The sequence below is a fragment of the Conger conger genome, chromosome 9 (assembly GCF_963514075.1).
Source record: "Conger conger chromosome 9, fConCon1.1, whole genome shotgun sequence".
NCBI lineage: Eukaryota > Metazoa > Chordata > Actinopteri > Anguilliformes > Congridae > Conger > Conger conger.
In genome coordinates, this window is record NC_083768.1 from 9,769,891 (window position 1) to 9,793,199 (window position 23,309).

General features: G+C 43.6%; 1 protein-coding gene across 2 annotated transcripts in view; it reads right to left on the minus strand.

Moving 5' to 3' along the window:
- The window catches only part of LOC133136573 (contactin-associated protein-like 2), a 268,486-nt gene that overhangs the window by 129,968 nt on the left and 115,209 nt on the right, over positions 1-23,309 (minus strand). Inside the window, exons 4-8 of one of the 2 annotated variants that reach the window (XM_061254191.1) lie at positions 16,059-16,206; positions 11,510-11,713; positions 10,519-10,703; positions 5,659-5,802; positions 1-9 (exon numbers count right to left, since the gene is read on the minus strand). The exon at positions 1-9 is cut by the window's left edge and continues 250 nt beyond it. In XM_061254191.1, the coding sequence (XP_061110175.1) occupies positions 1-9; positions 5,659-5,802; positions 10,519-10,703; positions 11,510-11,713; positions 16,059-16,206 (690 nt within the window). The remainder of the gene's footprint in view (positions 10-5,658; positions 5,803-10,518; positions 10,704-11,509; positions 11,714-16,058; positions 16,207-23,309) is intronic. The other variant, XM_061254190.1, reaches the window with a different exon arrangement.

Sequence of the window (23,309 nt, forward strand, 5' to 3'; positions counted from 1 at the left end):
GAGGTTACGCTGGAGTGAGAGAGAGGGGGAGAGAGGGGGAGAGAGGGGGAGAGAGAGAGGGAGAGAGAGGGAGAAAGGGAGAGAGAGAGGTAGAGAGAGAGATAAAGAGAGAGAGAGACAGAGAGAGACAGAGAGAGACAGAGGGAGAGAGAGGGAGAGAGAGGGGGAGAGAGAGAGAGGGAGAGGGAGAAAGGGAGAGAGAGGTAGAGAGAGAGATAAAGAGAGAGAGACAGAGAGAGACAGAGGGAGAGAGAGGGAGAGAGAGGGGGAGAGAGAGAGAGGGAGAGGGAGAAAGGGAGAGAGAGGTAGAGAGAGAGATAAAGAGAGAGACAGAGAGAGACAGAGGGAGAGAGAGGGAGAGAGAGAGACAGAGAGACAGAGGGATAGAGAGGGAGAGCGACAGACAGAGAGAGACAGAAACAGAGAGACAGGGAGAGAGAGGGAGAGAGAGGGAGAGAGAGAAGGAGAGAGAGAGGGAGAGGGAGCAAGTGAGAGACAGTGAGGGAGAGAAGGAGAGAGAGACAGAGGGAGAGAGAGGGAGAGAGATAGAGAGAGAGACAGAGACAGAGAGACAGTGGGAGAGGGAGAGAGGGAGTGAGAGATCGAGAAAGAGAGGGAGAGAGAGAGGGAGAGAGATTTTAAAATCTTTTTAGGTCTCCTTTATTGCACAGAACAAAACGGAGAAATAAATAAGACCTATATGTTGTTCACAACATTATCAAAAAACCCAACTCACATGCACACACACACACGCACACACACACACACACACACACACACACACACACACACACACACACACAAAACTAAAAGAAGATAAACTAAACTAAAAAGAAACAACCACAGAAAAAGCCATTAAATGGCACCCAAGGAAACATAAGACAACATAACAGCACAATCACAAAACCCCCCCAAAAACACAACTACAGTTACAGAAAATGGCTATTCTTATCAGTAATTCAAAACAGCAGTTCCAAGACAGAGAGAGAGAGAGAGGATGAGAGAAGAAGGGTATGAGAGAGGAGAGAGAATGATATGGATTTATGTGGTTTTGTTTTAATGGTGTATATTTTGCATATATATCTTTTTTTTTTTTTCATTTCCCACCAATATCTGAGACATTCATCACAATGTTGCAATAAACACATCAAAATTCACACTTCAAAAACAGTAACAACTTTAAAATTGCGCACTCATAAAAAAAGCGTTGCTTTCCATAATCCTTATACACAGGCATGATAGTTCTGTAATCAGTCTAATTATTCACAGGCTGCCAGCTCTAAGCAAAGCTTTGCATTCTTAACGTTAATCTGGTCCTCAGTGTCCTGTGCAGAGACAGAGAGTTTCTGTCGACACAATCTGCCCGTATCTGGGCCAGACCAACATCTGATGCATACAGTATGTTCTGTGTCAGAATCAGGATGAGTATCTGCTCTTATGGTCAAGCCTTTGATGCATGCTGCTAAAGTGGCCACAACAGGACAATCAGAACATTTTTGCTAATATGGTTAAATCGCTGTAACATGTACACTCAGTGAGCACTTTATTAGGTATTTATTAGACTTATTTATGTAGACTTCTCCTGCTGTAGCCTATCCACTTAGAGTTATGACACATTGTGTGTTCAGAGATGCTCTTCTGCATACCACTGTTGTAATGTGTGGTTGTTTGCGTTACTGTCACCTTCCTCTCAGCTTTGACCAGTCTGGCCATTCGACGCCTCTCATTAACAAGGTCTTTCGGCACCATTCTCTGCAAACTCTAGAGACGCGTGAAAATCCCAGGAGATCTGCAGTTCATGTATGAGATACTCAAACCACCCTGACACCAACAATCACTGAAGCTCCTGACCCGTATCTACACGATTGTATGCATTGCAGTGGCTGATAAGATAAGCGCATGAATAAGTAGGTTTAATAAAGTAAAAATGTTGGTCACTGAATGTGGTTTGTCTTAAACATTTTATAATAGTGCAGAACGACATACGCTTATGTTGAGACGTACAGCAAACTTTACTGCTGCTGCACTGCACCATGGGAGCATCAATATAGATACAATGAATACACTGCATCACTGATACAGTGAACATGCTAATGCAGTTTAATATAATATAGTGCCTCAACGCTACTGTAATCAAATTGTTATGTCTAAAATGGGTTTGCACTTCAGAACGGTTGGTAATAAAGCTTTATTTTTTTCAGTGTAATTTGTATCTCAATTTAATGAGGAGATTTCATCATATATTCTAACTCATATATATTGCTCTTTTCCTTCACAGAAAGCGTACCATATTGGTATTAGTGTACGCTGTAAACCAGAGAGAATTCTAACTCAGCGCTTGTATCAATTGAAATCCCTTTGGGATGTGTAACTCCATAAGAGATGCTATTGATTTTCATTTGGTTCTTTCTGGTCATCCATTTCTGCATTATCGATTTTAAACCCCCCCCCCCCATTGTTAACCTGGTATATGTATTGTGCTTTGTGGCTGTGGCTGTGGCTGTGGCTTTGTGGTTGTGGCTAAATAATATCATGCTTCTGCATTTCTACATCAAACACAACACTCCTCCCAAGTGGCATACTCATGAAGACGCTGACCCCAAATTGCAGGATGGACTGGGCTCATGCACATTACAGCCTTCTGCATGCCCTCTGTTACCTACACTCGCAGAAATAAAGTGACAGCAGAGGTACATTTTTGTATTTCATGGGTCAAACTTCCCAAATGTACCATGAAAGTACAGCAATGTTCTCTTTGGGTACAAATGAGCATGTTTTCCGAGCAAGAAAAAGGTACAAAATTAATTGTATATTACTGACTGGGAGTACAATTTTATGTACCCTAGCAACAAGCATTTGTACCTTTTTAGGCACTTTTCATACCTTCATTTTCTGAGTCACAGTGGGAGCCGCCTAGCGCCTCCCTCCACTGAGAAGCAGAGAAGCACCTCTTCAGGCTACACTTTTCCCTCCCTAACTCACCACCATGATTAGCCTTCTATATGCCATAGACTGTAATGGCACTTATATAGTTGTATAGATGTTGCTTTTTGTATTAGTTATTGTATTGTTGTACTCGGGGTATTCTAGCTGCCAAATGTGGTATGCTAGTTTGGAAGTTGATGTATTCTTCAAGGGTCTTGATTATCTGTATGTTTACACTAGGACTCGGAACTGTACTGTCCTCTCAGGTCCTCTTCGCACTTGTACTTGTGTTTGATTTGCACTTTGTTGTACGTCGCTCTGGATAAGAGCGTCTGCTAAATGCCATGTAATGTAATGTAAAAGAAGCATTCCACCGTCCCTAGAGATGGCCGACTGGTCGGCGAGGTCAAGAGAGAACCGAGGAGACGAGGTCGGGTAAAATAAAGAGGCTGGGATGAACCCTAAGCGGGCTGGAGGTAATAAACCCAATCACCAGCTAGTATGCGACTGTGTTACCAGCATTGGAAGCGTTCTTCCAATGGGTGCGGATGGCACAGCGGTGTCTCCCCAAAAATGAATGCGCTGATGACGTTCCTCATCCTCTGTGTTACAGTATACTGGGGTCCGTGAATGCGCAGTCATGGTGTGTAGCTCTCTTTTGCGGTGAATGGAATACTATTCACGTCTACCTGTACTGTAACACGGGGCTTTGGAGCAGTTAGCGGCAAAAGACAAACGTTAGGATCAATATACAGTCCAGCGGCTGTTTGCACAGAGGCCTAGGCGTCCAGTATGTGAACTAAGACTTCACGGTCTGTGGCAGGGAAGGGATTATCAAGTCTGGCCCCTGAAATCCAACTCTGGCCCTGGTTTTCTTTTCTCCCTTGTCATTAGTGCCACTGATTGGCCGGACTGTGTTCACACCTGACTAACGGCAGCGTGGAAGAACAGTTCATGGCACCTCTTCACCTCGACACCGCTCTACATATTTCTTGTTCTTTTCCCGGATTAACAAGCGCACCGATTAGCACAGATCTTTGTCTCGCCCGACAGCGCTTGCCTTTCCTGCTGAGACTAAGTATTTAAGACGACAGGGCTGAAGTTAGTAACAGCAACTGAATAATGACCAATCGTGAACAACGGCTTGTAGAACAAATTCAAAGGTTTTCCGAACCAGATAAATTGCCCGGTAACTGCATATGGCACAAGAGAGTACCGCACAAGTACACCAACTGCATTTTGAAAGGCAGGACATTTAAAAGAGAATTCAAATTTAACTCCACACAGGTTAATGCTCTTTATGTTGTGGAAATTAGGCATGAATTAAAAGGTGAGCAATTACATTTTTTACATTTCTTTGGTACACTTGTCAAGTTACTTGAACTGATCACAACTCTTTTTCAAATTTGGACAACGCTTGTGGCCACGTCCTTGACAACTAGAAAACATTCACTGTTTAACCAAACTTTTCACTGGCTTTTCACCACGGAAACGTCCACAGGGCAAAGCCTCGTTCTCTCAACCAACCGACAGAAGATCTGCAGAGCGAAACTATATTTTCCGCTCTGTTTTCCACAGCGCGACTGTCGCATCCCTGATTTCCCCCGATCTCCGAAATTACGTCGATAATGCAAATGCGCGGTATATTTTAACGGCGGTATATTTCCCCAGTGTAATCAGCGCGCTTCTGATGTACGCACTCAGAAACCTATACCGTCAACAGCGCTTCGTTTACTCCAGTGATCTGCTTCGTCCTTGCACCGTCAGCAGTGTCAATATTCCATCTGTTAATTCCCCGCTGAAATGAAAACTTCTTCTGCGCAAAAAATAAATAAATAAAAATGTTTCTTAAAAGGACAGGCAAAGGGCAAATTCTCTTTGGTTTTCTGCATTTTCTGTGCAAACTCCAACCGATCAAAGCGTATGTTCACTGCGGAGAGGGGTCTTGATGCAAGGCCATTATAAGTGATCCAAGCTAACCCGACACTCAATGGCAAAAATGAGTGCATATATATTAAGTTAAATATAAAAAGTTGTTGAAAGGCGCTATGACTGCAGCGCATTATATTATTACATTCGTGAACGGATATCATTTTGAGTTATCTGTGCCTTTGAGTCTTACATGTTCTCCATTTAACTTGCTTGGCAGAAATTAATTAGCACAGAAGCACTACACTACGGTTCAAACCTGCATCCTTGGCAAGTCTGACTCCCTGGCTTTTATGCACTGTACTTCTCACACAGGGGAAAGAAATGTCTTTAAGGTGTAAGATCACACAAACTGTAGTGTATGTGAATAAATTCACCTCTTTCATTAACAAGGCCATTTTCGACCACACAACTGCCGCCGCTCAGTGGATGTTTTTTGTTTTTTTTGCCCCCGCACCATTCTCTGCAAACTCTAGAGACTGTTGTGCGTGAAACTCACAGGAGATCGGCCGTTTCTGAGATAGTCAAACCACCCCATCTGTCACCATTATTCCACGGTTAAAGTCATTCAGATTAAATTTCTTCCCCATTGTAATATGTGGTCTGAACAACAACTGAACCTCTTTACCATGGCTACGTGCTTTTATGCATTGGTTGGTTTGAGATTTGTATTAACAAGGTACGGATCTACCTAATAAAGTGGTCGCCGAGTGTATATTTGATTATTCCCACATCAGTGATTTACAGGTATTCTCTCATACGCAGATTCCTTGAAAATGTAAGGAAATGATGAAGTGGCCTTACGAAGCTGGAGATGTCCAGCTTCCTCCTGCGGACGAGGTCCGTGATGTTGTCGCCGTTGTAGTGGATGCTTTCCATGCAGCCGATGAAGTTCTTCAGGCCTCCTGAGCTGGGCTTCCCAGAGAAAGGCATGCCTCCAAAGCTCAGCTGAGGGGAAGCAGGCAGAGAAACAGACAAAGAAAGAACAATCATATAAAATCTCTAAAAAACTGCATTTACAGTAATGTTCTCTCTCTCTCTCACTTTCTCTCTCCCCCCTCTCTCCCTCTCTCTCTTTCACCGTCTCTCTCCCCTCTCTGTTTTGCTCTCTCTCCTTCTCTCCCCCCTCTGTCTTTCCCCTCCCCCTCTCTCTCTTGCTCTCTCTCTCCTTCTCTCTCTCTCTCTTTCTCTCTCGAGCCTCAGCTCCCAGGAGACTTATACACTTTGTACGCTGGTTTTCATTACAAGAAATTTCCTAGCCTCGAATTTAATTGGCCACACTGTTTTTTTCTTCTAGAAAACTGTTTATGAATACATTTCTCCTCAATAATTAAGTTTGACTGTTTTTGTGTTTTTCAAAGTTTGAAGGTGAATTTGGAATGCACCTCACCTAAGTTAATATTTGCTGCTTTATTCAAATGTTGAGTTTTTATCTTTAAATATAATCTATAAACTTCCATACAAACGCATTATATAGAACCATCGACCAAAGTGGAGAAAGATGTGTTCATCAACTCTTTCAATAAATAGTCCTTAGTGATGCACCCTGCACATACTGTAAGAAATGGCGACACATTTCTTAAATCCTTCAAAACAGGATAAAATGGCCCCTAAAGAGTGCTCTTGTATTCAGGCATTTAGAGTGCACTGCAGTAAAATACCACTTGCAGAGAAAAATGCCATCTTAAGCTGTGATGATCGTTTGGGAAACTGCTTAAAGGTCAAACTGAATAAATGTTGAATTGGGCAAATAGCTGATAGTGGAGGATTGGGCACAGACTAGCACTGCACATGGTCCTCTGGCAGGATCTGCGTTTGACTGTTGACTGTTGATTGTTGACTGTTGACTGCTGACTGTTGACTGTTGACTGTTGATTGTTGACTGTTGACTGTTGATTGTTGGCTGCTGACTGTTGATTGTTGACTGTTGATTGTTGATTGTTGATTGTTGACTGTTGACTGCTGACTGTTGACTGTTGACTGTTGACTGCAGGGTGGCTGTGGCCAGTGCCTTCTGCAGAGCTCCAAAACACATCTCTCAGTGCACTCAGGAAAACAGGAGGCACAGTAAGAGATGCTGTGTTTCCAACCTTTCGTATAACTTGTAAGTATTTCAGCTGGTTCATTCAAAAGGAGTACTGGCTTACATGGAAAATGGATGCTAGGCTCATTGACATGCCAACGGCAGAGTCATTACACAGCAGCTTGGGTTGGGTACCACTAATGTTGTGTAATAACTGAGGGTCTAAAACTCAATATTTGCACCGTGGAAGGCTATTTTTGCATTATTTTAGGAGTGCTCTTTTTTATAGGTTTGTTTAGTTTCCTCAATAATCAATATCACCCTGCAGGGAATCTCAGCACTGGGATAACATTTTGTATATCTCTCTTTCTCTCCCTCTCTTTTCTCTTGCTCTCATTCTGTGTGTGTGTGTACATTTTTGTGTGTGTACGTGTATGTGTGTGTCTGTGTGTTTATTGTGTGTGACTGTGTGTGTGGGTCAGTATATTTGAATGTGTGTATGTGTGTCAGTGTATTTGAGTGCATGTGCGTATGTGTGAGTGAGTGTGTGTGTGTGTATGTGTAAGCACACACTGTTTCTGTTGCTCTGAATATGCAGCACACACTGTTTCTGTTGCTCTGAATACGGGGCACACACTGTTTCTGTTGCTCTGAATATGCAGCACACACTGTTTCTGTTGCTCTGAATAGTAAAAAGTATGCATGACTGCTGGGCTTCCTTCCTTCAGCTGAGAGACACTTTACAATTATCAGCTTTGAGGTCATCAATAAATAAGAGAAGGCTAAAAGATTCTGGCACTGTTAGTGCTTACAGGCCACCGGTCTGGAACTAATCAGAAGCAAGAGTGCAACGAACTGTATTGACACGGTACCAAATTTGCCAAATGTATAAATCTGTTATCAATGCGAGCACTTGGGAGTTCAGGATTCGAGACAAATCATGGGTCAAATCCATATGACAGAGTGCGTGTCCACCATTGCTTACCAGGCCCCCCTGGGGTAGGCTAACAGGCTAGCACAGTCCAGAATGCTCAACAGCTTCAATCTCAAGCATAACTGTCCTATCCAATCACTGCTCAGCTCCTGCCACAGCAGCCGTTGTCAAGAAGACCCCCGTTGTGTCCAATCACCCATTGATCCATCCATCCATTATTAAACCTGCTTATTCCTGGTCAGGGTCACAGGGGGCTAGATTGTATCCCAGAATGCAACGGGCAGGAATACACCCTGCACAGGTCGCTGCCAAAGCATTGCAGGGCATGCACACACACCATTCAGCCACACACACACACACACACACACACACACACACACACCATTCAGCCACACACACACACACACACACACACTCACACTCACACTCACACTCACACTCACACTCACACACACACACACACACTCACACTCACACTCACACTCACACACACACACACACACCATTCAGCCACACACACACACACACACACACACACACACACACCATTCAGCCACACACACACACACACACACACACACATACATACCCTCGGGTAATTTAAATGGCTGGCATTTAGGGTGGCATAGATGGTGCAGTGGGTAGCACTGCCGCCTCAGAGCAAGGAGGTCCTGGGTTCGAATCTGTGTGGAGTTTGCATGTTCTCCCCCTGTCTGCGTGGGTTTCCTCCGGGTACTCCGGTTTCCTCCCACAGTCCAAAGACATGCAGGTTAAGCTGATTGGAGAGTCTAAATTGCCCGTAGGTATGAGTGTGTGAGTGAATGGTGTGTGTGCCCTGCGATGGACTGGCGACCTGTCCAGGGTGTATTCCTGCCTTTCGCCCAATGTATGCTGGGATAGGCTCCGGCTCCTCCCATAATCTAAAGACACACAGCTTACGCTAACTGCAACCGTGTTAACAGAGCATGTGTGCTCAGTCAACCTATCCTAATATGTGTCCAATACACTAATTGGTCTTCTGGCAAAAAATAAAAAATAAACCCTAGGCTACACCCCCCCTATGTACAGTATACTGCATCATAAATAGATTCAGGAGAAGCCAACATTCCTGCCCAGCCTATCGACACCACAGGGGTTTTAGTGCTAGTCCCCTATGTAGGAGATGCAGAGCAAGGCAGCGCATCGATGAGATGAGAGCTCCCTTTACACATTTCAGGGGGAGGGGAGCTGTTAGTCCAGTCCAGGAGGATACAGCTAGCTCTCTGGGGCTTTGCATACATTATATAAATAAAACATATCCTCCCCGAGTCCTTCAGAGGCCGGCTAATCATAGAAAGCTAATAAAGTCCTGAACTGTATCAGTTACCCTGCAACGTGTGGAATAGAGTTATTGCGCATATTGACTGAAAAACAGATATTTTTTTTCTCTCTCTCTCTTTTTTACAGCTGTCATAATGCTAAGCCCAAGCAAACTAACGCTTGTGTGTTAATAACCTCTGCCACATAGCCAGAGGTTATTCAATTCGGTTTTCTACAGTTAATATTCTCAATGTTTTGCAAGCGACTCCATTGATGTTATTAATTGCCGTTTAATTACGCTGACGCCGTCCCTCAGTGAATGTTGGGGTGCCATTGTCGGGAGGGCAAAGTCATTTCCTGCGATGTAAACCGCAGGAAAGGAGGTCCTGAGAGCGAGCGCGGATAATCGCACCGTCGGCTCGGCACATGAAAGGAGACTCGGCCTGACATTACGACTTCTGAACAAGCGTGGGCTCGTGTAAACACCCGCTTCCCTTCTCGTGCGCTCTCTGTGTGCGTTGACTCCAGAGGCTTGGTGAGAAAAACTCGGGGCTAATTAACAAATCTCCCCTATTCTGCTTTTTCTCAGACGGAGGGGGTGAGGGTTGCTGTAGGGAGCACCTTCAAGAGGCCCAACAGTGTGTAAGCACGGCGTGTTTACAAAGAAAAGACGAGACAAAGAAGAAGAACATGGTTGTAAACGCTTGTTCAGTCAAGTGCGTATTTGCATAATGGCGGCCGTGGCTGGGAATGATTGATGCTTGAAATCAGAGCTGCCCAACTCTGTTCCTGGAGATCTACCATCCTGTAGGCTTTCACTCCAACCCTAACAAAGCACACCTCATTCAACAGCTAGAGCAGGGCTGCCTCAACCCTGTTCCTGGAGATCTACCATCCTGTAGGCTTTCACTCCAACCCTAACAAAGCCACACCTCATTCAACAGCTAGAGCAGGGCTGCCTCAACCCTGTTCCTGGAGAGCTACCATCCTGTAGGTTTTCATTTCAACCCAAACGTGGCAGATAATTAGCAGCTCGACGGGATGTCTACCTGTCGAGGGACATTGGTCGAAGTGAAAACATACGAGACGGTAGATCTCCAGGAACAGGGCCAAGCTTCTAATGCCACCCCTAGTGCCGATTTCTTGTCATTTGCTCAATATAGACACATTTTGCGGATGAATCAGGAGCAGTTTGCTTCACTGCCGAGACAACTGGTGGACAACTGGTCACTGGTGGACAACTCTGATTAGGAGGAAGGAGCGGCCTTCCGCCTAATCAGAGTTGTCCACCAGTGACCAGTTGTCCACCAGTTGTCTCACCATGGCGACGCCAGAAAACTCCAACTCCCCAAGCCCGGGGAGAGTAAAACTCACGGACTCGCGGACTCGCGCGCACAGTCGCGGTTACCTCGTAATCAAGGTCCAGGTGATCGAACTCCCCGTTGGTGCGGAAGTGCTGCGTGTGGCGGTCCAGGGTGAAGTTGACGTTGCGGCGGTAGCGCTCGATGACCACCGAGTGCCAGTGGCTGTCGTCCAGCAGACTCCCGCTCGTCACCGACGTGTGCCCCATGATGGAGCCGTACTGGTTGCTACCTGCAGTCACACAGAGCCCACAACGCAACGTTCAGCCGGCGCTTCGAAAAAAAAAAAAAAAACATTAAAATAAACACAACTCCCGTACAGGGCGGCACGGATGGTGCAGTGGGTAGCACTGCCGCCTCACAGCAAGGAGGTCCTGGGTTCGAATCCCCGTCGGCCGGGGCCTCTCTGTGCGGAGTTTGCATGTTCTCCCCGTGTCTGCGTGGGTTTCCTCCGGGTACTCCGGTTTCCTCCCACAGTCCAAAGACATGCACGTTAGGCTGATTGGAGAGTCTAAATTGCCCGTAGGTATGAGTGTGTGAGTGAATGGTGTGTGTGCCCTGCGATGGACTGGCGACCTGTCCAGGGTGTATTCCTGCCTTTCGCCCAATGTATGCTGGGATAGGCTCCAGCCCCCCTGCGACCCTGATCAGGATAAGCGGGTTCAGATAATGGATGGATGGATGGACAACTCCCGTACATGATTGCTAGCGGAGGTATGAGCGAGAAGTGCACCCGGGTTAGTGACGGGCGTGTTAGCGTGTTAGCGGAGGCGTCAACGAGCAGCGTGCTCGGGTTTGTGACGGGCCTGTTAGCGTGTTAGCACGTTAGCGGCAGTGTTAATGAGCAGCGCACTCCGGTTTGTGACGGGCGTGTTACATTTACATTTACAAAGACAGACGCTTGTAATCCAAAGCGACTTACAAGTGCCTAGGTTCTTCACACAGGTTAAAGCATCAAATCCATAACTAGTAAAATACGCATGAAGGGCTGTTCTAGACAAAAAGACAGCCATCTGAAGTGTTAGCGGAGCAGCGCACCCAGGTTTATCAGCAGCAGAAGCTTGGCCCTCCTCAGCTCCAGGGTTATGTAGTCGCCCTGCTGGCCCTCGCCGTGCAGGATAATGCCGTCGCTCTCTGAAGTCTTGAACTTCAAGGCGATCACATCCTTCAGGATCTTCATTTTCTTCATCTTGAAGCGATAGGAGATTACCCCCTGGCCATCGAAGTTGATAGCGTCGGCCCCTGGGGAAAAAATGCATGCGCGGTAATGATCCGGTAGCCTGTGTGTGTGTGCGTGTGTGTGTGTACATGTACATGTAGGTGTGTTTGTGTGAGAGTGTGTGTGTGTGTGCATGCAGCTGTGTTTGTGTGTGTGTGCGCATGTAGGTGTGTTTGTGTGAGAGTGTGTGTGTGTGTGCATGTAGGTGTGTTTGTGTGTGTGTGTGTGTGTGCATGTAGGTGTGTTTGTGTGTGTGTGTGTGTGTGCATGTAGGTGTGTTTGTGTGTGTGTGTGTGCATGTAGGTGTGTTTGTGTGTGTGTGTGTGTGTGTGTGTGTGTGTGCATGTAAGAAAGAATGAGACTTCATATGCTGTGCACAGAATGTACTTCTTCATCTTCTATCAAACACAAGATTACCATTTTAAACCATGGTTTGATTCACTGATATATTGGAACTAGATGCCTTTGGTAAACCCCAAAGTGGCTAGTTGTTAAGCTAGTATGGGTATACTAGCTGACAAGGCCTTCATAGGTACTGCACATCAGAAGATCACTGTGGACCTCTTTCAAGGTACAAAATGAGAAATGGTGACACTCAGAAATGTGAAAAGAAGCCCTATGCTGAGGTATGATCCCCACTGAGCACTTTTAAACAAGAAAATTAAAGTTACAAGTTTTCTTCAAGAAGCAGAACCTTGAACTTATATTATTGGTCCCCCTACCATACATAAAAATGATGAAAATGGTGTAGCGACATAGGGAATATATGGTATTAAAAATCATAAAATGGCAGGTTTGAAAAAAGTTCCACCCATTTTGTGTTCCTTGGAAGATTATTGACCCACGGTAAGATGCATTAAAACATGCTGAAACAGCAACTCGTAAACTTTTATACGGATGCTCATAAATTTGCAAATTCATTTAGTAGAAAACGTCAAGGTCATGGCCTGTGGACATTCCACCCTGCGAAGGCTTTTGATCACGGGGATATACTCCTAATCAAAGCTTTTTCAGAGAGCGATAGATCACAAATGACAGCCTAAAGAATCAGAGTTTACATCTGAACACAACGTTATGCCAAGGAAAAAACTGTAACTGTAATGTGTTTGCCATTTAAATGATCCAATTATGTGTTATATGTTTAGTAACAATCCAAATGTCAGGCACCAGCTAGCATTCAGCATTAGGCACGTAGCAAAATAGAAGATTTGGCGTTGATACAGTAAATCAAACTCTACTGCAGACAAATTAGGGGGGGGGGGGGTTTGGGGGAAAAATCACAAGGAAGGTGTGGCACTGCCTACAGTACATTAAAGTTTTAAATGTGTGAAATATGGTGGGTGTACAACGGACAAGTATAATAAGAAAATGATTTTAAAAAACAAGCAACCGGAACATCTAATGACTAATGTGTCCAATCTAGAGGGGCTGGGAAAAGCACTTAGTCAAAGTTAATTATGCTGATGAAGTACCTCGTAACCAGAAGCATTGCACAGTATGTATGTGTGCTGCATTTATAAGTCTTCCTCCCACACACAATATAGCATTTCCATTTGGCCTTTCCACAATTAGATATCAATTAGATATCCTTTCCTGATTTTAGTTTGCTCAAATTAAGGAGACCCCCTTATACACAGCAAACAGAGCACAGAATGCAGGTGTTTCTGATACAAGTGTCCAGATTACCTGAGAAATACATTTTTTCCATACGCCTCCTCTCCATGTTGCAACGATGTATGTAAATTTGTGTGTCATTTCAGTCCGCGACTGCAGACCACTCATAAATTCTATTACTGTCGGATTATATGTCTGTCGACAAGATCATTATTTGTTATTACTTGATGTATTTCCGTGTTGGAGTGTTGGCCTTTGTGGACTTGATTTGAAAGTTGCCGCATACTTTTCTGAACGTGAGCCATTTACAAACAGGAACTTTTTGTTTGAAACGGGTGACGAACCAAGCCATCCAAATAGCAACAGTACGGTAAGGGTGCTGCAGGCTCTGTATGTACTTCCCTGAGACAGAAACACAACTTCTGGCTGTACTGCGGTTTGATTTAACTGGTGAAAGTTTTCCATTTCATGTCCTGTCAATCGTGAAGACAGAGCGCTTGGAGGAATGTCATAGTTTTCTGAGACAAAACATCCAATCTATCTGTAAGAGAGGGGATCTCGTGTTTGTCCTGAAAACATTTTATAGCACCTCCAAACACACTGGGCCGAACTACAGCATGAAACATTTTATAACACTTTAACAAGCACACTGACTGAATGAGTATGACTCAGTCACAGCTCCTGCCAGATGACTGACTTTTTTTGTAATTGAAATATTACAACTAGAATTGAACGAAATATCAACGGATTTGATAAACAATCCTTTTAGAATGGCAATTCACGGTTAATTGGCCACTTGTATCGAAATGCATTTCCAGACTCTTAATCAGAAAAATAAACATTAGTCATTTGTTAATTTGCGTGTTTGAACAACAAGTTAACAGGTTGTACAGCGCTGTCTTGTGTTAATTTCTCCGCTTGAACAAAACCCTTCAACGAGGACAACATTTAATTGTTAATGAAAAGCAATGACAATTAAATACTCTGAGCACCATACATTATATCTCAAACACACATGGAATAAGAAACGCCATCAGTATAAACCTCCTGCCCCATTAGACAGTTTTTTGTCATCATGGTGGAGAAAGTTTACCTGGGAGATTGGTATCATGTGACCTGCAAAGGGTTGAGAAATTGTGCCAGATATGATTCACTCCCTTGCTTAGCAAAAAATAGTTCATCCATAAATATCGTTTTTATGTTTAGTTTTAATCTACAAAATAATGTGCAGCAATTACTGTGCCCTTGAAGTGCAATTACCATATGTTAAAAAAGCAAGAACAAAATATTAAAATAATTTGCTCAAGACCAAACTGACTTTATTACAGATTGACTTTATTAGATAACGGTGCAGTGGGCACTCACAGTGAATAATTGTTGTGAACTGAGAACTTATTAAACTCTCTGAGCACGTAGGAGTTATATTTATTGCAATGCGTTCTGAGAGCAGCATTGGATGTGATTGGTTCTATCAAGAGCCCAATGAAAAAAGAGGAGGTGGAGTCAGTTCAACTTTCTGTGCCAAAATGGGAGCGGAAGATTCAGTGTAGTGGTTAGCGTGAAGGTTCCTGATGCAGGAAGCCAGGGTTTGATGTGAACCAGTTCCTTTATTTTTCCCTTTGTTCCATTCACTCAAAAAGAAAAAACATATACTAACAGATTATATTTTCCAGGGGGTTTGGGGAAAGATAATCTTAATTTCTACCGTTCTCTTGATTTGTTTTCCACTTTTTAACTTCAAAGATTTTTTTTACACAAAAGTAAAAAATGGGTTGGGGTGTCTCGGTGGCGCAGCCTGTAAAGCACTGACCGCATGCTCATTGCGAGCCGCGACGTCAGCGGTTTGAATCCGACCGTCTGACATTTGTCGCATGTCCTTCCCTCTCTCGCTCCCATTCTTCCTGTCTCTCTATACTATATACTGTCCAATAAAGCTGAAAAAGGCCTAAAAAATATCTTAAAAAAAAAAAAAGTAAAAAATGGGTTGTTGACCAAACGTAATACACTGGAGGTCTTCATGAGCAGTGAGCTCACAGTGACAGGTGTAGTGGTGTTTGAATGGGCGGTGAGCTCACAGTGAGAGGCGTAGTGGTGTTTAAATGAGCGGTGAGCTCACAGTGAGAGGTGTAGTGGTGTTTAAATGAGCGGTGAGCTCACAGTGAGAGGTGTAGTGTTGTTTAAATGAGCGGTGAGCTCACAGTGAGAGGTGTAGTGGTGTTTAAATGAGTGGTGAGCTCACAGTGAGAGGTGTAGTGGTGTTTAAATGAGCGGTGAGCTCACAGTGAGAGGTGTAGTGGTGTTTAAATGAGCGGTGAGCTCACAGTGAGAGGTGTAGTGGTGTTTAAATGAGCAGCAGTGAGCTCACAGTGAGAGGTGTAGTGGTGTTTAAATGAACAGTGAGCTCACAGTGCGAGGTGTAGTGGTGTTTAAATGAGCGGTGAGCTCACAGTGACAGGCGTAGTGGTGTTTATATGGGCGGTGAGCTCACAGTGAGAGGTGTAGTGGTGTTTAAATGAACAGTGAGCTCACAGTGAGAGGTGTAGTGGTGTTCAAATGAGCGGTGAGCTCACAGTGAGAGGTGTAGTGGTGTTTAAATGAGCGGTGAGCTCACAGTGAGAGGTGTAGTGGTGTTTAAATGAACAGTGAGCTCACAGTGAGAGGTGTAGTGTTGTTTAAATGAACAGTGAGCTCACAGTGAGAGGCGTAGTGGTGTCTAAATGAGCGGTGAGCTCACAGTGCGAGGCGTGTGCTCACAGTAAGGGCAGCCGTAGACCTCGATCCGCAGTCCGATGCGGCCCTCCTCGCTCCACTGCAGGGGAACCATGCGCAGGTAGCGCGCCACGACGGCCAGCTGCAGGTCGTGCCGCACCACGCTCTCCGTGTTCGAGTTCCCCGAGAACGTCTGGCCGTGCGGGGGGGGGGGAGAGGAGCCACGTTAACAACGCAGCACGCTGGACGAATAATCAGTCTACGCCTCAACTCCTCGTCCTGCGGGCCGCAGTGTCTGCAGGCGTTTGCTCCGACCGTGCGCTACACCACCTGATTTCACTCGTTTTTTTACCTGCTTGGTTCAGGTAATGAGCTAATTATTGAAGTGGTGTCAGGTGGTGTAGCGCACGGTTGAAGCAAAAGCCTGCAGACACTGCAGGACGTGGAGGTGAGTAGCGCTGGTCTAAACACTGATTTCATTTAACATACTGCATATCATTCATTCATTCATTCATTATCCTAACGCGCTCATCCTGAACAGGGTCGCAGGGGGCTGGAGCCTATCCCAGCATACACCGGGGGAAAGCATTCCTGTTAATTAGTGCTACTGATTGGACAGACTTGGACAGGGTGGAAAACCAGAGGTTCTCAGCCCTCAGGGACTGTGTGTGGTTGCTCGCTGGTGCATTGTCATTTCTGCATTTACATTTCTTTACTCTTTTTTTTGCTTTCACAAAGAACCGGTCTTCTTCTGCACCTCTATCACATGCAAAGCATTTTAATAAACACAAAACCACTAACACAACCAGTAATAATAACCAATAAAGTTCCTTACTGTGTACATGCTTATAGATGTAACATGAAAAAATAAAAGTCAAAATTAACATTAATGTAACAGTGTCAATAAAAGTTCATGTGGGGACATTTCTTTTGTCATCCAATGTATACTGAGTTGAGTAATTTGGGAGCCTACTGGGTTTTCTTCCCATATCTTCACCAGGAAGTAGGCACTGTTCTCCCTTTTCTAATTTGTCATTTCTAATGCTGACAATATCTCCCCCAAGCAACAATTACAGCCACCGTGTCAGTGTTCTGCTGATTGACAGGACATTAATGTCTGCTCACCCCAGGCAGGGAAAAAAAAACTCACACACAATTATAAATCACACAAAGTATTTCATGAGCATTTATTTGCCTATGTCCTCCCAATTCTTTGCACTCCTGCAACAGAGCTAAATAAAAATCAAGCAAGCCCTCAAAATTCAGTGTCATCCTGCTTTTGTGGCTTTTGATGTGGCCATGTTTGAGGAGGCTCACCTGTTTAAAAATCAATCCCAGGTTTATTCAGTGCAGTATGTCCATGAGGCATGGACATCAGTGAATGAGCTTGCTCGGTGTGCAGGGCAGTAAAGCCACCGACCACATCAATAAAAAAAACAGTTCATTTCCCCTCTCTTTTCATTTTAATTTCTCCCATTTAAAGAGTACAACTGCAATGATTTTTAAAAGTTGTTAAGCATGAATGCCGCATTCAACACCTCGAATCTGCAAATACAGACCTGGGTCCAGGCCAAATAAATCAACAGGTAATTTTTTTTCTGACAGTGAATGTAACCCACAATTATGCAAGAGTTCTGCCTCTGAAGAGCTACCCCCTTGAGCTGTGCAATCCAAATTATACAGAGAGAGAGAGAGAGAGAGAGAGAGAGAGAGAGAGAGGGGGAGAGAGAGAGAGAGAGAATGACAGAGAGAGAGAGAGAGAGAGAATGACAGACAGAGAGAGAGAGAGAGAGAGAGAGAGAGAGAGAGAGAGAGAGAGAGAATGACAGAGAGAGAGGGAGAGAGAGATAATGACAGAGAGAGAGAGAGAATGACAGAGAGAGAGAGGGAGAGAGAGAATGACAGAGAGGGAGAGAGAGAGAATGACAGAGAGAGGGAGAGAGAGAGAATGACACAGAGAGAGAGGGAATAACAGAGAGAGAGAGAGAATAACAGCGAGAGAGAGTGAATGACAGAGAGAGGGAGAGAGAGAATGACAGAGGGAGAGAGAATGACAGAGAGAGAGAGAGAGAGAGAGAGAGAGAGACAGTCAAATAAAGCCCATTTCACATGTAGTCAAAGTCAGCTTATTCAGATCAAATACTTTGCACTTCAGAATGAAATGTACTGTGAGTCATAGGGCCTTGCTCGTACAGTGCTGTGCAAGTCTTAGGCACCTGTATAACATTCTGTACAGATAAGATTCTTTCAAAAATAATTCAATGAAAGGTCCTAAATAAACATACTACACATTTTACATTACATTTGAGAAATTTGGCAGAATAGTTAAAAACTGAATCAAATCAATATTTTTTGTGACCACCCTTCGGCATTAAAACTGCATCACTTCTCTGAGATAGCCAACGCTGTCCTGCAGTTCTGTAAGACAATCAGCAGGCAGGTTGTTCCAAGCATGTTGGAGAACTTGCCACAGTTCTTCTGCAGACTTTGGTTGGCTCCTTGCTTCTGATCTCAGAGAGCCTTGATCAAGTTTTTATGTAAAAAGTAGTCAATTGCTTACATTAATATGTTACTTTTTAAAATTAAATATAAAAATTAAATCTTTTGGAAAATGAATATTTGGAAATCTCAAATGTGTAAACATACCAAAAAATAAACATATATATAATAAAGTCTAGGGTGCCTAAGACTTCTTCACAGTACTGTACATACAGACAAGACAACAGGGATGGACCAAACAGGTACATCTGGCACATGACATACACTAAGTGAGCAATTTATTAGGTAGACCTGTACACCAGGTTGTTAATGCAAATATTTAATCATCATGTGGCAGCAACTAAATGCATAAAAGCATTCAGATGTTGTTCAGACCAAATGTCAGAATTGGGAAGAAATATGATCTGAGTGACTTTGACCATGGAATTATTGTTGGTGCCAGATGGGGTGGTTAGAGTATTTCAGAAACTGCTGATCTCCGGGAATTGTCACGCAGTCTCTAGAGTTAGCAGAGAATGATGCAGAAAAAACAAAAACCAGTGAGTTCTGCAGACAGAAACGCCTTGTTAATGAGAGACGTCAGAGGAGAAGGGCCAGACTGGTTGAAGCTGACAGGAAGGTGACAGTAACGCAAATAACCACACATTACAACAGTGGTATGCAGAAGAGCATATCTGAGCACACAATGCATCAAGCCTCTATGTGGATAGACTACAGCAGATACGGGGAGAACATGCAAACTCCGCACAGAGAGGCCCCGGCCGACTAGGATTCAAACCCAGAACCTCCTTGCTGTGAGGCGGCAGTGGTACCCACTGCACCATTCTTTTTTGTTTTCTTTTTTGTTGTTTCTTACAAGGAGTAATGTATTTAATGAGTGCTGGAATTAATAATTAATAGAAGTGTTACTCCATGTAAATAAACTTCTCACCATGAGATCAAACATAAACTTTTAAATCACAGAACATGGTAGCAGAGCTCTCTCTGAGAGGGACTGCAAATTTATGTGCAAACTTCCTCTTTTGAAGATTATTCTGGAAGATTTGCCAAGCCCACAAGGAACCATTATACAAAAAAGAAGCTCCATATGCCAAGATATCTTTGCACAGAACGTAGTTCAAAGAGGTCATTCAAAAGAAGATATACTCATAAGATTGCATGTTAAAATTAACTAGTAAATAAAATAAATAAATGTCAAAGTGTTAATATGAATGTCAAATGTTTTCATTCCATTCTGTTTTTGTCCATTCCATTTAAACAATAGTAGTAGCAGCAGTATTAGCTATAGAGGGCAGTCATTCTACCCTTGAGAAAGGCACTTGACCCGAGCCACTTCAGGGAAATATCCAGCGGTATATGGATTGTGTGTAAAAACATCCTCTGTGTGATTCACTCTGGAAAAGAGCTTTTGCTAAATGACGAAAATGATAGAAATAGAAAGGCTTCCCTTCCTGTCCTGTACTTGCATAGCTTTTCAACCCAGCCAGGTACAGTAATATTCCCAGGCAGAAAATAAATAAATATAAAACTATATAAACTCCTGCAGAGGAAAAAAAGAAAAAAGTTGTTATTTTTGAGCGAGCGCCTTAAAGAAAAAAGCACCGCAGGCCGTCACACCGATCTCCACAGGGGGCGCCAGGGAGCGCAGCCGGGCCGTTTAACCCGTAATGAGAGGAAAAGGTTTGCATGGAACTCTCAACCTAGTTATACACAGCAAGAGTCCAGCCCTGACTTTGAGCATTATGGCTGGGGTGGGGGTGGGGGTGTGGGAGCGGGAGTGGGGGGTGGGTTGTTGTTTACAATGCCAGCAGGGGTGCGGACTGTTTTGCGATTCTGATCCACTGAAAATTCCGCGAACGCCCCTCGATCTGGAAGAGGGAGCAGTCAATTTGCTTACAGATTTATCCGCTTTACTTTTGGGGGAAGTGTGAATTCTTTCAGTCCTGGAAGGGGTTAGCCGGAATCGATAATACCAATCACACCGCTCCTGTCGGCAGCCAGCTCGGGGAAGAATAAGGTTACCCAAGTTAATCAGGTTGGTTTGACGACAGATGGTGTCAGTAAAGCATTTGTTGAGGCTTTAATGAACAGAAACAACCTCCTGGAGAGGAGAGAGGAGGCGAACGCACAGCGGCGTGAGCAAAGCGGGAGAGGGAGGAAAAAAACGTCACGTCTTTCAGAAAAGTGAAACTCCAGCATCTGCCGCCGTGGTCTGACATCTGTCAACACCTGCCATTTGGATTTCAAAATAACAGATGTGCGCCCGTTCAGTGTACGCACAACACGGGGACAGACACCCCGTCGCGTATCACGCAAACGCACAGCTGGATATTAAATAATCTTGTGCCTGGATGGTTTTTTTGACAGAGGATGACAAAAAGAGGATGGGACCGATTGATCTGGTTGTGCGGTGCCTCTGCTTGTTCAGTAACAGGGTAGTGTAATGGACATGTCTTTAGGTTTAATGTCTTAATATCAAGGCTGCTGCTCCACCAAGGTTTCAAACAGAAAGTACACAAAAGTGTAAAAGGAAATCTTCTCCAACCGTGCACTACACCGCCAGATTTCACCTAAGGGCTTACTTCCTGAACCAAGGAGGTATAATTAGTCAAATTTGGCGGTGTACACCCACACCGATAGGTCATCATACTGTCCAAAATGGCCTAATCGCACCAAGCATTTAGACAGAGCAGTGCAGTCTGGAGCCGTTTAGTGACTCAACAGGGAATTCTAGCTGCATATATTTTTGTCAAAAAAGTATTTGATATTATGATCAAGCACAGTAGCATATGACACAAATAAAAAGCCCTTGGGTGTATGATACATACACAATAATAGCAATTTGTTTAGAAACAACCCACTGTAAAGCATTGCACATCCCACTGTGACAAATGTTTGTGAAATGCACTATACAAATCAATTTGATTTGATTTTAGCCATGACTTGCTTGTCATTGCTGCCTAAAATTAAGATTATAATTGGAAAAAATAATTTACTTCCCTGCTATGACGTGCTTGATCATTTCAAAGTATCCATTGCTTTTGCTTTGATGTGTGGCTGCATATTTGCTTTTAATTACTGAATAAATTAACGCATACAAAAACTCCAGTTCTGTGAAAATAAGGGAAAATCAAAAATAGAAACCATTATGGCCATTATATTATGGTATAATGTTCTGAAAATAAAGGTTGTAAGAGCATAATTTCATTGGATGCTGAGAATTTTTACAGATGAACTACTATCTGTTGAATTAATGTTCTTAATGCATGGTCTTTACCTAAAATCCTACAGTAGATCAGTGAATCTTATTTAAATATGTTCTTCTTCTATTTCTTTGCATACTTTTGTTCCTGCCACCTGAACAGGCACAGATGTTTAAATAAAGATCTTACACTCAATGTAGTTTGCATTTGCAATATGAAACAGGGGCAACATGGCTCAGGCAGTAAGAGCAGTCGTCTGGCAGTAGGAGGGTTGCCGATTCGATCCCCTACCCGGGCTGTGTCGAAGTGTCCCTGAGCAAGACACCTAACCCCTAAATGCTCCTGACGAACTGGTCGGTGCCTTGCATGGCAGCCAATCGCTGTTGGTGTGTGAGTGTGTGAGTGTGTGTATGAATGGGTGAATGAGAAGCATTAATTGTACAGCGCTTTGGATAAAGGCAGTATATAAATGCCAACCATTTACCATTAAACACCTTTCATATACATCACCTCACTACCTCAACACTTTAGTTCCATGGTGTTTGCGCTTAACATTGCTTAATCTTATTCTTCCAATATTAGTAACTTTGCTGTTGTTTGGGAAATAAATAAGAGATGTAAATATAAGATTTACTGTAAGAAATACAGTAATGTATTTACTGTAAGAAATACAGTTAACCCTTAAGTCTCACCAGCTCAGGGCTGGGCCAGTCAGGGTTTTTTTTTTGCATTCATTGCATTTTTTCAGGGTGCAATTTTCAATCACAAGATATATTGTTAGAAGGCGATAAATCTCACAGTTCTATCTGTATAACCTATTTTAAGATGCCATTGCTTTAGCGACAACAGTTCCTTATTTTGTGGGCGGTAAAACACGTGTGGGGGGACCTCACCTTCTCTGCAAGAAATAAGATAATGACAGTGTCCAGCAAGGACAGCAAGTGTCCAGCAAGTGTCCAGCAAGGACAGCAAGTGTCCAGCAGACCAAATGCATAATAGTTTCTCATTCTAAGAATTTTCTAACTCAGAGTAACGTCAATGGAATGTCAATTGTTTACTTAAAATGTATCTGGAGACATTATCATCGTTGTCTTTTTCGCCATTGTATACTTCTACAAAAGTAACTATATAGAAATGCGATTATCTACGTTTTGTACAGGCTCTCTCGAGCATGATGAGCCTGAGTACAGCCGTCTCTGACCAGTATTTGCAACATAGTTACAGAGAAAACGCGCTACCCCCATCCAAGTGTAAGAAAATTCAGGATAACTTCAGCTCATCAAAGAACCGACTACGGGAATGGTATCAAAGTGGCTGCCTGTGCACCTCTGAATAGAGAACTTCCTTTGGAGGACTTCCAAGGAATCTCTCGTCTGAGTGAATATATCTGAGGAAGACAGTAGCGACACCATTGACAACACAATGGAGGGAATTTTCAGTGACGTGACCCCTATATCTATATCAGTGAGCAAATAGATTCTCTAAATATTTTATTTTATTATTCAGTTTGCTTATAAATAAGGAACCAGCCTGCTTTTGTATGATGAACAGCATGTGAAATTCTGGAATGTTTTTGACTTGTTGATGGGGGTTG